Below are 16,808 nucleotides of genomic sequence, written 5' to 3'. Positions count from 1 at the left end.
CTCATGTTAGGCCTATTATTTTTTGGGGGGGAGGTTTGTGCCAAGAGACCATGTGTTGAGCTTCAGAGTGCAAGAAGAGTACAAGAGGTTTTAGATAGACGTCCTCGGGGCTCGTGTTATTCACAAAGCTGACTGGAATGTCTATCATGAGTTCAAAGGGGCGAGGAAGATTTTCTTTGGTGGGGAGTCATCTTACATTTGTAAAACACTGACGTGGGCTCTTTAGAATAAAGTGCTCATCATTTTTTCCCACATTGCTGAGCTAAAGAAGCTAAATCATGTGCCTTACACTTGACTTGACATAAAATGACTAAATTCTTTATTAACTTATTAAAAAAATCATTTTCCTAATGGTGCTTTAATACGCTACAGTTGTTTTCTTATGATGATACATACTGTAATGATTTATTAAGAATGTTATGCCTCATAAATTTTTAATTATACAGGATAAAAAACCCTTCATCCTATCTGTGCTGGAACGATCTATCTATAAGATGTCACAGCAGGAAAAGGGTGGGGACATGTAAAAGGAAAAAGGGAGGGGTGTAGGGGGTGTAGAAGAAGCAAAGAAACCTTGAATGAGAGCTTCCAGGACCCTAGAGCGCACAGACACAACAAGCTGGAAAGTCTCAGCTAACTGAGTTTTAAAGGACAAACGATTCAAAATGATCAGAGGACATCTTTAGTAGCTCTTTTCTGAATTATGAATGTAACTTCTGACAAGTCCACTGTGCCACTCCACTGCTGAGAGAAGCTCCCCGTGTGATGGATCAGCTTTGCGCAACAGGTTCTCCAAAGAACATTTAAGCTCGAACTCTGATCCATGTAGGGAACAAAAAGAAGCATGCTGTCACCGCTTTGGCCCTTTGGCATCGAGCAGGAGATCAACTCATGGGATGTAGTGGATGCAGATTCAGGGTCAACTTTGGGAAGGCGCTGTCCAAAGTCTCGGTCTTTTTCACCATGGTCCTAATCTTCACCTACTTCTTCTACTGCCTCACCGGATTTTGTGATTCGGCTCCAAGAGCTGCATACAGACAAGAAACTTCAGACTTGGACTATGACATTTTGGACGATCTGCGGCCACCCCGGCGTCTCTTCCCCGATGCGCCGTTTCAGCGGAACCGCACAGGCTCCGAGGACGCTCCGGCTGAGCCGTCACAGAATACGCTGGACAGCGAAAAGGAGACTGTCCAGAGCAACGGCATTCCCGTGTCCAACACTTTCGGGACCAAAAGGTTTCCGCAGGCGATTATAATCGGCGTGAAGAAGGGAGGGACTCGCGCCCTGCTGGAGTTTCTCCGCATCCACCCGGACGTGAGAGCGTTCGGCGCGGAGCCGCACTTCTTCGACAGGTTTTACGATAAAGGGCTGGAGTGGTACAGGTAAGGATGAACGCACGAATCCACTCATACAGAATGTGGCTGGCTTTTAGCCCAGGTTTGACCGCAAATCATAAAATGTAAAAACTGTAAATCGTGGACCATCGTAGGCAGTCCAAAACTTTAAAACGACACAGGGTGTCTGCTGTAAAAACCGATGTGCTCTTTATAAGTGAATCTGACAGGTTTATTTGGAAAAAGTTTGAACACGATTGCATATTTGGATGTCATGCCAGCCAATGCAGGATTGTATATGCTGTAGGGGTAAAGGGTCAGCTGAGCAGCACTGATGTTTTTGCTGACAACTTATCACCTGTGTAGATGTGCTGATTTCCTCCGTCAATAGAAGAGACAGCAATGCATTGGCTGGTTGATAGATTCGGATCAGCTTTAGACAATGCTCCCTCTCTTGTGCTGCTCTAGATCAAAAGGGCTAGTGAGGTCCCAGAGGAGCGTTTCATCATCTTGACAGTCATCTAAACACCATTTATTCACTTCAGCATGACATCCTGTATAGTGTTCCCCTTTTTGCTCTGCAACGGAGCCACAAAGAACCCATGCAAACATCACATCGATTACTCTAACGTGTAAAATCTACAGCAAATACCCCATCATTATACCATATAAAGCACCTCGGTGTGATTTGGAGCCATATAAATAACATGAAATTGAATTGAATTAGAGAATTTTCAAAAAGCAAAAACACAAAAATCTGATTGACATGGAGAGCAAACACTGAGTGATGATCTTAGTTAATGTGATTGCACAGTTCCTTTACAAAAGGCACATAAAATGTTCATCAGCTACTGTCATACTGACAGCACATGATTTGGGTTGACCAGGCTGACCAGAGCCCTCATTTGGGTGTAGTTAAGGCCCTAAAGAAGGATTTATTTGTGCGTGAAGCTGGTCCTGATCATCTCCATATGTTCTACGAGCTTCTGGACATGATCCCAGCTGAGCAGCGTGTGAGAACACAATGCCATTTGGGGACCTTTAAGCAAGAGAGGTGTCATAACTACACAGAGGTTTGACAGGGTAAGGATCATGAATAACAGGCACTTTGATAGCAAGATGGTGTAATTTAATCTTCCTTTGCCTTATTTTCTAAACCCCCCTTTGCTGCCTTTTAATAGGGAACATAAGGACACATGGAAACGGTTTCACCACTGATGATTTTAGCATGCCGTTAAATTTCCTCTCTCTCACTTTTTCTCTGTGCACACACAAACACCATATATACCGTATGTATGTTAGCAGTCTTAAGTACTATGTTACCTATCCTCTGTCTCTTCATGCCACATTTACAACTCATCCTTCTCCCCAGATTCTTCCCCGTCACTTTCTCCTTCTCTCCTTGCGTCTCTTCTCCTCACTCTTCCTTCAGAATAGCAGAATGTGAAAATACCTGTGGCCAAACTGGTGTTTCCGGGTCATTTTTTTTATGTGTGTTTTAATTAGGCTGACTTGTGCTGTAAAGCTGTTAGGCCTTAATGGTGTAACACAGCACTGCCACTAACACGGCCTGTAAAAACACGGCCTGTAAAAGGTAGATCAGTCGTGCAGTAATATCGCCTAAACCCAACGACAAATCTAAGTCACCACATGCAACATGAACATTTTTCAAAGTGTAGCCAAATTAAGAGGTGTAATTAAAGTAAAGTGATCACCTGTAAGTGTTTAAGAGATTAAATGGGAGTTCTGCATGGATATAACTGATAATACCTGCATTTGTTCACATTCACAGTATCACAAGAATGTGAATGTGAATTATGGTTTTGTCTTTTGCTGTGATTTTTTTTTAAAGAAGTGAACTTCACTGAAAGTTGAGGCGGAGAAAAGTTGGAAGGATTAATGCAACAATGGAGAGCGACAGCAGCAACATGATACCGGATGAAATCACTGAAAGATGATTCCGCTGTTGTCACTGAATCGCAAAAATTGAGCAAATCTGTTTGCTGTCATCTGCAGTGACCCACAAAGAAGCCGCTGGAAGTTGTAGACAGCAGCATTTTGTGTGTGTGTGTGTGTGTGTGTCAGTGACAGAAAGAACTTATCCATGTGGAACAAGCAAGTCCTCCTCATCTGACTGTCAGTCACAGGGTCAACTCTCTGTCACATCTGGATGTGACACACACACACACACGCACGCACGCACATACGCACACATGCACACATGCACGCACTCAATGCAGTGTAAAGCAGTAGTTTAAGACAGGCTCTGAAAACGCAACCCCTGCTTTGACATTTAATCTTTCTGAAGTTCTCTGTCTCATCTCATCTCATAAGATAGAGAACCGATTGCAGTAGATATTCCTCCGGATCATCCATTTAATATTACCACAGCACTTATTTATCCATATCATAAGTGATAAAGTGATGATAAACCGCTTTAATCCTGAATCTTTTCCTTCAGACAAATATGACCTTTGCGTGCTTATATATCTGCCATAATCCCCATGAAAAAAAAATGGTGCGTTGGAACTGCTGTTGATTATTTTTACAGACGAGTCACGATTTTATAAGTAACAAACAGCCGCTTGCCAAGATACATGGTCACACACTGGCATATCTGAAAGCAATTTGTGCACTGTCATAGTCTGCTCTCTTTCCTGGATGGAGAAATAAGCACAAACCGAAGGCGACTGTAGCAGATGGATGAGGGTTGTAATCTGTCATATTTGAGTCATTGCTGTCAGATGTTGGATGAAACCAGGGGCGATCTGCATGCTGGAGACACTTCATAGATTCAGCAGACAGAAGTACCCTCCCGTGCGTGTTGTTCCAACAGCACTGTCTTCTCGAAGACGAGCTCAGACCTCATGCATGTGTGTTTTCCATTGCTTTTATCTGAGCGATCAAGTCAGTCTCCGCTCTCTTTCCCTCTCCGCCCTGTCTGTCTCTTCATGCCGTTCTCTCGTTTGCATGTGTGCATACGAGCCCATTACGGGAATGGAAAAGCCACAAATAGTGCATTGAAAATAAGGCAAAGATTTAACGGTTTTCTGTGTTGTTTTACGGCTTTAAAGAGACTTCACAGAGTGATGGGTTTCATATGGGACTTAAGAGCCACCGCAGAAAGCTGAAAAACCTCAGCTTTCCATGGCACAATAGTTGTAATTGTCACGGCTTTGTCACAGTGATGAGGCCTGGAATGAGTAATGATTAAATTCTGTCTGATGACGTCAAAGTGAGCGCATTTATTTCTCATCTTGTAGAAGAACAAACTCTTTTTAAAAAGATTACTTCTTCATTTCTGTTTGAGGAAAAACTCAAGTTCTCATGGCTCATCAATATTTTACAAGGTTATCAATTAGCTGACCTGTAGTCTTGACACCACAGGCCATGCCTGATTGGATTGCAATTAAAACATGGTATAAATCCATTAAGGGTAACAGCACAAGGGCAAGCAAAAATGCCAGCTCTGCTAAAAATTACATCAGAAATGGATTTATGCAAACAAGACTGGAAATAGATGACAACAGATCAAAATAAGAGGAGGACATGCCGATCTTTATGGGGTCAGACTGATATACACATTTGATTTTATTATTTTAAAACGTATAATCAGCATTTACACCAGCACCAAAATGTAATTTTATCCCTTGATTTTTCTAGCATAACCATTAAAATATACATATCTGCACATTTTAAAGGTCTCTTTTTATTTTATTTTTTTAGATTACTGTTATATTTCAGCTTTAGTTACTCTGGAAATCCTGACGATGAGAGTCCTAGCCAAAAAAGACAGCAGTGCAATCAACTGAGTTGCATAAACTAGACCACATGCACAAATATAAACAGAATAATACACAAATTAACTATACAAAAATACAGCTGGTGAAAATAAAATACGACGACAACCAAAATTTATAAACGTCAGCAGCAGTGAAGCCTAAAACATCAATATTGTCTCACGCCAGAAACAAGGGTAATATTCAGGCAAAACATTTGCAGGATGAAGGAACTGCATCCAAGTCATTTAAAATCGCCTTAGATTCATTTTAGTGTGACCACTTCCTTAAATTTTAGCTGATTGTATATAAAAGACTCCTGAACTCTGCCTCCTGACATCTGACCCACGTTAACACATGGACTGAACATACACACACCCACAATGGACAACTGTACCCTCAAACACACAATAATAACATGGACTGAACCACCACTCACAACCACTAGCACTTTATATAGATACTGTAGAAATTATCCACATATCTAATTTATCTTAACTGCACTACTGTATAGCTCTGTAAATAATCATTCTGTACATATAATTTTTAACCCTACAACTGTTTACAACTTGCATAGTTCCCATTTCTGTATAACTGTATATCTCAGATTTCTGTAAAGTTATTTATTTCATATTCTGTATAGTTTTTCATATTTATATCCTGTTCATAGCCTGTACATAGCTTGTACTCACTACAGCCTGTACATACCTATAGTTATAGAATATTCACAACATACTTCATACCGTGTACATTATAACATATCATAATAGACCCATTTCTGTAATATACTTACATATCTATATTATTGCTAATATATATTGTAATATATCTATATCACTAAAGCACTTCTGGATGGATGCAAACTGCATTTCGTTGCCCTGTACCTGTGCATGTGCAATGACAATAAAGTTGAATTCTATTCTATTCTATTCTATTCTATAAAAGATGGACGCAACCACGATGCGGTCACCCACTGGTTAGTGAAATGCTGGCTTGAAGCCTTGAGCTGAGCACTCTCACTGCCACCATCAGACATCACTTGTGCGTGGTGAGGATTTGCCGGCTGGTAGGATAGCAACATGACAGTCCCAAGGCTGGCAGTTCCAAAGCGTACCCTGCTTTATCCTCCTTTTGGACTCTCATGGAGACTTTAAATTACAAAGTGAATGTCACGTTCTATTAGGTAAGACTTGAAATTTGCATCTGAGCCCACAAACTCATCAGGAAAGTGTTTAGTGAGGTCATAGATCAAAGGAGCTAAAGGCGAGTTTTCCCACAGGCTGAGGTTTTGGAGAGACATGGCTGCTCACCATGTCACATCAACATGTGTTGCTGTAGGGTCAAGTGAATAAGGCCCCGTTCACACCGGCCTTTTAAGAGGGGGAAAATGTGTATTCTCCAACCAGTTGCTGCAGGCTGATGGCAGGCACGATGGAATCTAGCACTAAACTCTACATAGGCCTAGAGCTCTGGTTGGTGACCCATAGCAACCACCAGCAACCCCAACCAGTTGGCACAGACCTCCTTGCAGTTGCTTTGGTTGCCAGCAGAACGCCACAACTGCTGGTAATTTGCATGGAAAACGCCAAGTGGTCTGCAAACACTCATCAACAATCCTCAGAGCTGTAGTGAAGCTGTGAAAACAGCAACACAAACTAGAAGTTGCCTTCAAAGTAAAAGTTGCACCTTTTCAAATGTATTGGCTGCAGCACCGGGGTCAATCCTTTCTTCGAATGTGAACATTCTCTGTTTACGGTTTGCATCGCAGTTCTTTCAGTTTTTATTACGTGTTTGCAGACATGTTAGCATCTTCTATGCACAATAATGTAACTGCTGTCACTGAAGGTTTGCAAACCTATATGTCAAGTATAATCCGTTCAGCCGAAAGAAAAATAAGATATTTTTAGGCACTTTAGTCAGCTGTGACAGATTTGTGTGCACATCATTTAACAATTTATATCTTTAATATTATTTGAAGTATAAATAAGACAAGATATAGCCACAGTTAAGTCCATAAGTATCTGGACAATGACACACTATAATTTTGTGGTTTAACAAAATCATTGCTTTTTAGGATTTACAACCATTTCTATGCATAGCCCCCCTTTTGCATGTGCTCGCCCTGAGTCCAAATAACAAAAGTTATGTCACTGTCTAAATACTTAAGGAACTAATGGTACAGTTTGGATTGTTCCAAAGTCATCCTGTGCTTTGTGCATGCTTTATCTCAGTATTATCCAAGAGGGGAGATTCAGGCACTTACCCTGTCAGTTTGGATTTTTGACAGCTGAAACGGTGAAAGTGGAGCCTAATGCACATCCACGGGGGAACGTTTTCCAGAGTGAGGGTGATTTTCTCAACACCTCATTCTGTGTACAGCCCTCAGGCCATTAGCCTTAGACGCTGAACATGGCTGATTGGTGTAACAGGCCAGGAAGTGGTCTCTGTAGTGTTGGGTTGTAGTGTGTTTTAATGGTGCCAGGTTTTGGCTGGACTTAAGTCTAGGTGGTATTATAAGGTTTGAAAATAGCCACATTCACACTTCATATGGTGGGAATTATAATAATTTGGGGTGCTTTGTAATCCATTATGGGGCGCCTGTAAAATCTTGGGGAGGTTTCTGTCTTGTCTTTTTTTCCCCCTCAGCTCTATGCTGCAGTTAGCTGGTGAGAAAAGTACTTTTTGAAGAAATAATAGTTTGGGCCAAAATTAAATGTTTCAAATGCTTGGTAGTCATGTTCAGTCAGGCAACCATTTCCAGAAAAGAATAGCGTGAGCCTGAAAAAACACGAGAGTATCCAATGGAAACACAATCATATGGCTCCTGGGAAATTTGAAAAGACTATGTTTTACCACATAGCTTCGATGTTTAAAGGGTTTGAATGAATCCAGATCTATAAAAGAAAAGTATGTATCTGATTCTCATAAGAGATGAACAACAACAGAGACACACTCACAATTTTGTCTTTTAGCTCTCGGGTTCATCAAACTTCAGCAAAATCTTTCTTGATTATTAAAAATCCCTGTTTACATATTTATGACAATGTTAACATGCTGGTTTAATAATTATAGAGTTTTCACCGCCTTAGCGCAGGGTGTTAGCATGCTAACATTTGCTAATTTGTGCCTAACCTAAAGCAGAGCTGAGGCTTAGAAGATCACAGCAACTCTCTGCATGTCCTCCTTTACTGCATTTATGAATCTTCCCTCTGGTCTTCCTCCTGTCTGGCAGCTCCATATTAAGCATCCTTTGTCCAGTATATCCACTATCCCTATCCCTGCCTGTGTCCAATCAATCTTAGCCTTGCCTCTACTCAACTTTGTCTCCAAAGTCCTCAACCTGGGCTGTCCTTCTGATATACTCATTTCTAATACTGTAAGGATGCCCAAAGAAAATCAGAGCATGCTCTTCAGCTCTGCCAACTCGAGCTCAGCCCTTCTATCTTTTTGGCAGCCCCATCATGTCCAAATAAAACATCATATCAGGTCTCACTACCAACTTGTGAACCCTCTGTAACAAATCACCCCGACACTCATCGCCACCCACTCCACCCTCCTGCCTGCATTCTGTTCTTCAGCTCTCTTGCGCTCTTGGATGATTGACCTCAAGTGTTTAAACTCATCCACCTTAATTGTTGATTTAAATATATGTGGAAATATTGCAATTTGTACTTGGTGATTGTGCTTGAAAATTGTCAGGGAGTCCACTAAGATATTGGAATGAAACTTGATGGACAAACATATACAGAAAGACTGAATCTTAGATCCATCCATTTTTTTTTAGCTATTATAGGGAAAGAAGCAGGGCACAGCACAAAGAAACAAACAACCTACAACCAGTTTTGAAATACCAGTTAACCTAACCAGTGCATGTCTTCGTACTGTGGGAGGAAGCTGGATACCCCCATGCAGGCACGCTGAGAACACGCAAAGACCTTTGCTTGCTGGTAGTTTCAAACCCAGATTCTCCCCCCAGTGAGAATTCTGCCGTTGTGGGCGCCAACTTCCCAGCAAAGCATCACGGACTTCACATCCTGTCAGGACTCCTAATTATAACTGGACATTCAGTCTTTAATTGGGCATCGACCTGCATAAAGTAATTCCTTTATAGATGGACTCCCCCCTTCCCATGTATGTGTGTGATTTTAACTCCTTTCCACCCATACTCACACTCTGGTCTCTGTGGAAGTGTTGCACTTCAGCCAACCTCATGCAGAGAAAACCATTTACTAACTCCATTACTTTGTAGAGGAAAACATCATCCAATGCAATTAAAACTAGAGGGTGGCAACAGTTTTTTCTCGCAGCTGGGTTCCAATTGTGATCAAACCATCCAGTGGTCCTGTGACCGACACTTGCAAAGGTGTTTAGTGTGTTTGTGTCTGGTTGAAAGTCACTTCACTGGTAACACACACACATACGCAATACTATTTGTAAAGTTTCTGCTCCACACTTTCTCATTCAATGTTTTACTTTCTACACATCAGCTTATGTTCTTTTCCAACTTTGATGTGTGACACTTTGAGGTCTCAAACATGGCGATAGCAGGGGAAAAACTGCACTTTGTATCCTAGAGACAATAATGCCTCCTGCTGTATGTGTTCACTTCCTTGTAGCTAGATGAGATTTGCACCACACTCTTGTTTGTACTGGTTTAGCCCACCTTAGCTTGGTCAGAGGGGAATAGCAACATATGTTTCATCCAGACATGATGCTGTAAATCAAGGTTCCCACACTTATCCTGTCAGACTGACAGACTTTCCGTTGCCTCCAGGTTGCTTCTGTCACCCTTCGAGCATAGCGACACAGTTGGGAAATGTTTCCCTCAGTTTGACATTTATGCTCTCTCCCGTTTTTATAGCCTTGATTTTTTCACCACCTGTTTAATTGGATCTCAGCTGAAAAAGCCTTTTGGTGTGGATGCCTGCCAAAGCAGAAGCCTCCTTCAGGAAGACCGTGTGTAGCGTATCTGGCCCGGTAAATCGCTGTGATAACTGATGGAATTTCAGATCGACAAACCGACGTGATAATTAGATTTTCTGGCTCCACTTCTGTGCAGAATACCTTTTGTTTCTGCGCCGCAGGAGTATGTGGCTCCCACTTCAGCGGGAGAGCCCGTAATCTTGGGGGGCAGGAAGTCTCTTGGCCACATCCTTGTTGCCAGGGTTGTTATTTAATCTTATGATCCAGGCTCCCTCGAACATATCAGTAGAGTAATCAGCTCTGGAGCACTTCAGGGAGGAAAAGCACTACATCCTTTTAACAGCAGGGAGTTCCAGACTAGAGTGGCGAGTCAGCAAGGCTTTCCGATACAACGCTAAATAGAAAACATGTTTGAGTTCTTCTCTTTGCATATTTAAATGTTAACAATAGTAGGCTAAAAGGCATTTCCCTTAAGCTAAATCAAAGAGGTGTATGTAAAGCATATGTTATTGCAGATTAACTGTCCCTGATCTGTTTACAGTATACTGACACCACATACAGACAGATTTATGACAGAAAATGGCCTCTATCGATTCTCCGATAATGAGACTGATTGTGATGAGGGAGATAGGGACCTGAGCAGAGTGGGGGTAAAGTCACAATTCATTAACTATTCATGAATATGGAAAGACAACTTATGGTCAATTACAGAAGTGTCATTTATGTGAAGAAGTGAAGGACAAATCCAAAACTATGAATGAGAAAGCAGAAGACGGACACTGTGGGTGCAAAGATGCTCATTTTCTCATCAGTATTCACTGACACCTCCGTGCTCAAATATGCACATGTGCAAAAAAGCAGTCATACACACAGCGACACACACTGAGCACAATCTGTCATATAGAGACAGACGTATTGATCAGACACAGATAAACAGGGGACGGGCAGGCAGTGATAGGCCATTTGCAGCTCTTGAAATTGGATAGTAATCAATTAATGGTCTTTTATTATGGGGATCATTTAATGGGGATGGATTGAAACGGCTTAACTTTAAATGCAGAGGAAAGACTCAAATCTCTAAAAGTTTCCTTCTCACTCAAAGTCATGTACTTTATTGTGCACTTTTAACCTTTGTTTCCTCTTAAAACTTCTACAGAGAACATTTTACATAAATAAGAGACCAAACTAAACACTGAACCACAGAATAGAGTTTCCATCAGGAGTTAAATGAGCAGGAACACCTTGTTAGTACCACATTGGACTCTCTTTTTACTTTAGAGCTCACTTAATTCTTTGTGGCATAGATTTACTAAGTTTCTGGAAAACCTCCTCAGAGATTTAGGTCCATGTTGACATGGCAGTATCAAACAGTTGCCCAAGATTTGTCGGCTCTGTACATCCATGATGGGAATCTCTCGTTCCACCACATTCCAAAAATGTTCTATTGGGTTGGGAGCTGGTGACCTGAGAGGCTGTTTGAGTAATGTGAATCCAGTGTCATGTCCAAGAAACCAGTTTGACATGATTAGAGTTTTATGACATTTCACATGATCCTGCTAGAAGGAACCATCAGAGGATGAGTACAGTGTGGTCATAAAGGTATGGACTTGTCTGTGACATTTTTAATTAATTAGTAATAAGGGTCCCAACAATCTACCGCCAGCAACCCTAACTGTTGATACAGGCAGGATGAATCAGTGCTTATGTTGCTTATGTCAAATTCTGACCCTACTATCTGAGTGTTACAGCACAAATTCAGACTCATTAGACTAGGTAACTTTTTTTTCTCCAATCTTTTATTGTCCAGTTTTGGCGAGCTTGTGCAAACTGCAGCATCGGGTTCCTGTTCTCAACTGACAGGAAAGGAATCGGTGTGGTCTTCTGCTGCTTTAGCCCATCTCCTTCAAGGTTCAACATGTTGTTTGTACAGAAATGCTCTTTTGCATTGGTTGTAGTGAGTGGTTATTTGAGTTGCTGTTCCCTCCTGATCAGCTCAAAGCAGTCTGGCCACATCAACGAGGCATTTTCAGCCAGAGAACTGCCACTCACTTTTTTTTTTCAACCCTAGAGATGATTGTGTGGGAGAATCCCAGTAGATGAGCAATTTCTGAAATGCCAGCCAGTCTGGCACCAACAACCATATTTTATTCAAAGTCATTTAAATCAACTTTTTTCTCTGTTCTGATGCTCAGTTTGAAATTCTGCAAGTCTTGACCATGTGTACATGCTTAAACGCATTGAGTCGCAGCCACGCGATTGGCTAATTATATGTTTGCGTTAATGAGCAGTTGAGGTTAATGACGCTTAATGAAGCGTGTGTGAGCACTGTTTTTACAAAGAAGGTTAATGCAATTGCACAAAACCTATCTAGGTGGTTAAAAGTTCTTATAATGAGATTTTACTGTGTTTGGTTGACTTTGTTGAAGCGTTAAGATCTTCATTTTGAGTGAAATATCAAAAGCCTATTTCTTGTTCTTCATTTGATGTACATTTTCTCATATTTCCCTGGTATATTGTATTAGATATGTTTTTAAAGAGCAAAAGTAAAGTCAGTGAACTTGCATGGACTACAGTCATCTGCTGCTTTGTTTCCGTGAAAGGGAAGTCATGAAACTTTGCTGAACCTTAATTCCCTCAGATCAAAGAGGAAACACTGTAAATAATGTGGGCATGCAACTGTCATTACTCAAGTAAACCCATTTGAAAGTGTTTATTTTCCTAATTGATTAAAAGCATTTTTACTCCATTGCACTAATACACGGTTACTTTACAAATACTCATTAAAATAATCAGGAAAATGAAAAACAAATCCCCCCTCGGATGTCATCTACACTTCTGAATGGCCTTTTGTCATTGACATTTGGAGTTAATGCAAACTTGCAATCTGAAACAAATAAAGCACATATGCTCCATTACTTGTTTATTTTATGGGAAACCACATGAACGCTCTCTGTTTCCAGTAACACAGTAAAGGATGTGTTGGGTAAATGAACTGCAGGCGATTCATTTGCTGCTTTAAACATTGCTCATCATCCATTTGTCGTGCAAACAATTTGTTTCTGAAATCCAAATCCACCACAATGCTGGCTCAGGCAGTTTGTCAATGTTAAATGTAAACACATGAATAAATGCTGGACCTGTTGAACACCATGTTTTCTCTCACTGTCTGTTGGCCAGATATTGCTGAAATAAGAGGAGTCCACATCAGTCAAGGGTGTTTCATGCAGCTGTGACTCGATGGTTTTAAATCAAATCAGTAGAAGAAGAAAAACTTGCTCAATCATCTCAGGAGAGCAGGTGCCATGAAAGATAAATCAGCAGATTAGATGTCACAGCGCTGGTTAAAGCTTAAGGTACATTTTGCATCATAATGCAAAATCTATCACCCCAACACAGTAACACCTAATTTAGCATAAGTCTTTCCACTGGTATATTCTACCCAGCAACTCTCCTCATTACTGCCATGTGTTTAACACACTAGCTGAGCTCAGCAGCTCGCCATCCCGGTCGCACTTCCTGCAGATTTTGGCCTGCTTGAGTCCTTGTTGGAACCTATTGGGGAGGTGATGGTGAGGGGGTGGGCATTTTGCTCTTGCAGGAAGAAGAGGGGGTGGAAATCTGTAGGAAATTGCTGTTAAGTGGTTCTCGAGGCTTTGTGGTTTTGACTCACTGGGCCCGTGGTGAGTGGATGGTCCTGTTCTGCAGACCTTGCAGTGAGACCCGGAGGGGCTGTCTGGGGCCCTCAAACATTAACAGAGTAGTGCCTGAAGCTTTGATCACACAGATTTTGAGATGCTTTAATAGCAACAGTGTGTGATGTTCTTACATTATCTCTTAGTGGTCTTTTTGCTGAATGTAGCATGGGATTAAAACAGCAAGTGGTGCTGGTTTTGAGTTATAAACATTGAAACTTTATTGTGGTAGCTCAGAAACCAGTGGTGTAGCCGGATCAAGAGTGTTTTGTTGAGTTAAATACATGTAACATAGCAGGTTCACACAACTTGGCTCAACATATAACGTAAGCAGAATATGGACATAATGTCTTCAAGTGGCCAAATTAAAAAAAAAAAAAAAACACTTCAAGAAATCAAAACAAGTGAAGTTAAGCTCCAGACCTCCTGGATGTACTGAAGTGAAATAGACTGTGTCAATATTTATCTGACAGTTTCTTCTTTTTTAATTTAGGAACCTGATGCCTCGGACACTCGACGGGCAGATCACTATGGAGAAGACACCCAGCTACTTTGTCACCAAAGAGGCTCCAAGTCGCATCTGCACTATGAATTGTCAAACCAAGCTTATTGTCGTCGTCAGGGACCCGGTGACGAGGGCTGTGTCTGACTACACCCAGACGCTGTCCAAGAACCCAGGGCTTCCATCCTTCCAGAGCCTCGCTTTGAAAAACTCCTCCACAGGTTTGATTGATACCACGTGGAGTGCTGTGCGCATCGGCCTCTATGCCAAGCACCTGGAGAACTGGCTCCAGTACTTCCCTTTGTCTCATTTTCTGTTTGTTAGCGGCGAACGACTGGTGTCTGATCCAGCTGGGGAGATGGGCCGAGTTCAGGACTTCCTGGGTTTGAAAAGGGTTGTTTCAGACAAGCACTTCTACTTCAACCAGACAAAAGGTTTTCCCTGCTTGAAGAAGCCAGAGGGGAGCAGCAGACCCCGCTGCCTCGGAAAGTCTAAAGGCAGACCTCATCCCCAGATCCCCTCTGAGGTACTGCAGAGACTCAGAGATTTCTACAGGCCCTTCAACCACCGTTTCTACCAGATGAGTGGACAGGACTTTGGCTGGGACTAAGCAAGAGTCTTCTTTGTGGAGAGATGCTCATTTACTGTTTCCACAGGGCTAATGTTCTCAGGGTACTGGGAGAGACAAAGTCCATTCTGCCTCAGTGGAGTCAACACGACATGCAGCACTCATGAACTGTCACTGTTTTGTTGTATTTTGAGGCTCAGACGGACATAGTGCTGCTAATATGAAAACGACAAATTTAGTTAATGGCTTAAATATATAACCGTTAAACTGTTTTTGACATTCTTTATGTACAGATTAGAAGAAAAGGTGATATTTATAGTTTCTGTTGAATACAACAGGTATTTTTTTATTATTATTATTAAAGAAGTGTATTTATTGCGTGACAAAGCAGGACATAATACCAACATCTGACAGGACATTGGGAGTAATGTAATACTCTTTGCCTGCATTTACATATTTTCCAGTCTTTTGAATGCTACATACAGTTTGATGTCGCAGGACATTCCTCAGTGCATTGCAGTTGATATACCAATGATACCTCATTTGTAAATATTAAGTCGAAACCATGCGTAGACACATTCCATTTGTAAGTATTTTCCAATAAAAGCCGCATCATATTTTATATTGTAATTCCTGGATGAGATCAATTGTATCAGCTGTTACTCACAATAAATTGCTACTTTTGATCTGTGATTATTCTGAACCACTGTATTACAGTCAAATTACAGTGTATAAAAAATGTGCCTATGATTCTCTGTGTTGTGAAGTAAACTTTTATCTGATGTGACAAACTAATTTGTTTTCATTTCATGTGTTAGCGTTAAGGTCAGTTTTTGTATGGTTACATCAGGCTGCAAAATTGTCACCAGAAGTTGAAGACTGTACTGTACTGCCCATTCTCTATGTAATACAGTTTACACAGCTGGATCTTTTCGTATCAAGAAAACAAGTCCTGTGAAAACAAAGGAATGTGTAAGTACCATCCGTGAAAGTTCTTAGACTGTTTAAACATTTTAAAAATATGGTTTCTTAGAGAAAAAGTGTCTCTGTGGCTCAGTTTGCATCAGCTTAAGGGGGTAAGCTGACCATTTAAATGAATGAGTTAAACAAGACTAAACCAATCAAATGAAGTTTAAATTTCAATATCTTTTGATTGCATTTAAAGAATAGAATAGAATAGAATATATCTCTATTGTCACTACCATACATATGTTGTACAGTGCAACAAAATCTGATTTTCAGCTGTACAGGTGTTCAAAGAAAGATTATATTAATTAATGTTAATGAAAAATGCAGGACACAAGAAAACCTCCCCCATAAAAAAAAACTAACAAGTTAAAAAGAGACGTTATTGAGCAAAATTAAATAAAAACATAAATTAAATAAAATAAATAAATTAAATACTGTTACCAAAACTATCGGAGATTGAAACAAAGTAATGCCACTCAAATGAATAAAAAGAAAAAAAAGTTACCACCAGAATTGAACTGCCCCAAAATGGAGATGTGTAGCATCAATATATGTTTATAATCAGTTGCAAAGTATATTCTGGTTGTCATCAGCGATGGGTTCTCTAGCAGTTCAGATTTAATTTAACTTCAGTGGCTTTTGAAGGGCTGAGTGGCTCAATTTAGCCCACACATTTGACTCACTTTGACCCAAAGGTGCCATTTTGGAGAAAACTAGTTAGCTCATTAATTCAGGCTAATATTTAGCTAAATTATTTGCACACATCATAAATACTTTTGGACCTGGACAAAGACAGCAGGCATTACATCTGATATGCTATTTTTTTTTACATTTCTTTGACAAGCCAAATATAATATATAGCACTAAGATGCCAAAGGCAGTTTTTAAAGTAAATTGGTGTTGTGCACTCGTCGCAGGTGCATCACAGTCTCGCAGAAATGAGTTTCAAAATTAACAGTCACATATCAATAAAAGTGCCTCTCTGACTTCTTTGGGCTATAATCTGTCAACCATCCATCTCACGAACGATGTCACAAG

The 16,808-nt window shown here is 40.7% G+C and overlaps 1 protein-coding gene across 1 annotated transcript; it reads left to right on the top strand.

Moving 5' to 3' along the window:
* Nucleotides 1–599: 599 nt before the first annotated feature.
* LOC146388649 (heparan sulfate glucosamine 3-O-sulfotransferase 6-like) lies at nt 600–15,596 on the top strand. The gene is made up of 2 exons (XM_084926091.1): nt 600–1,385; nt 14,225–15,596. Exons 1-2 carry the CDS (start codon nt 892–894, stop codon nt 14,841–14,843), a joined length of 1,113 nt encoding a protein of 370 aa, XP_084782217.1. The 5' UTR covers nt 600–891; the 3' UTR covers nt 14,844–15,596.
* The last annotated feature ends 1,212 nt before the right edge of the window (nt 15,597–16,808 follow it).

Source organism: Perissodus microlepis, chromosome 4 (genome assembly GCF_051167445.1).
Source record: "Perissodus microlepis isolate ML-2025 ecotype Zambia chromosome 4, ASM5116744v1, whole genome shotgun sequence".
NCBI lineage: Eukaryota > Metazoa > Chordata > Actinopteri > Cichliformes > Cichlidae > Perissodus > Perissodus microlepis.
The sequence above is the reverse complement of the archived record's forward strand: the minus strand, read 5'-3'. Positions and strand labels throughout refer to the sequence as shown.

Excerpts from the sequence above, each read along its gene's own strand:
- LOC146388649 (XM_084926091.1), top strand. The coding sequence starts at position 892 with ATGGGATGTAGTGGATGCAGATTCAGGGTCAACTTTGGGAAGGCGCTG. Across the intron at positions 1,386-14,224 it reads AAAGGGCTGGAGTGGTACAG|GAACCTGATGCCTCGGACAC; the intron begins GTAAGGATGAAC and ends TTTTTAATTTAG.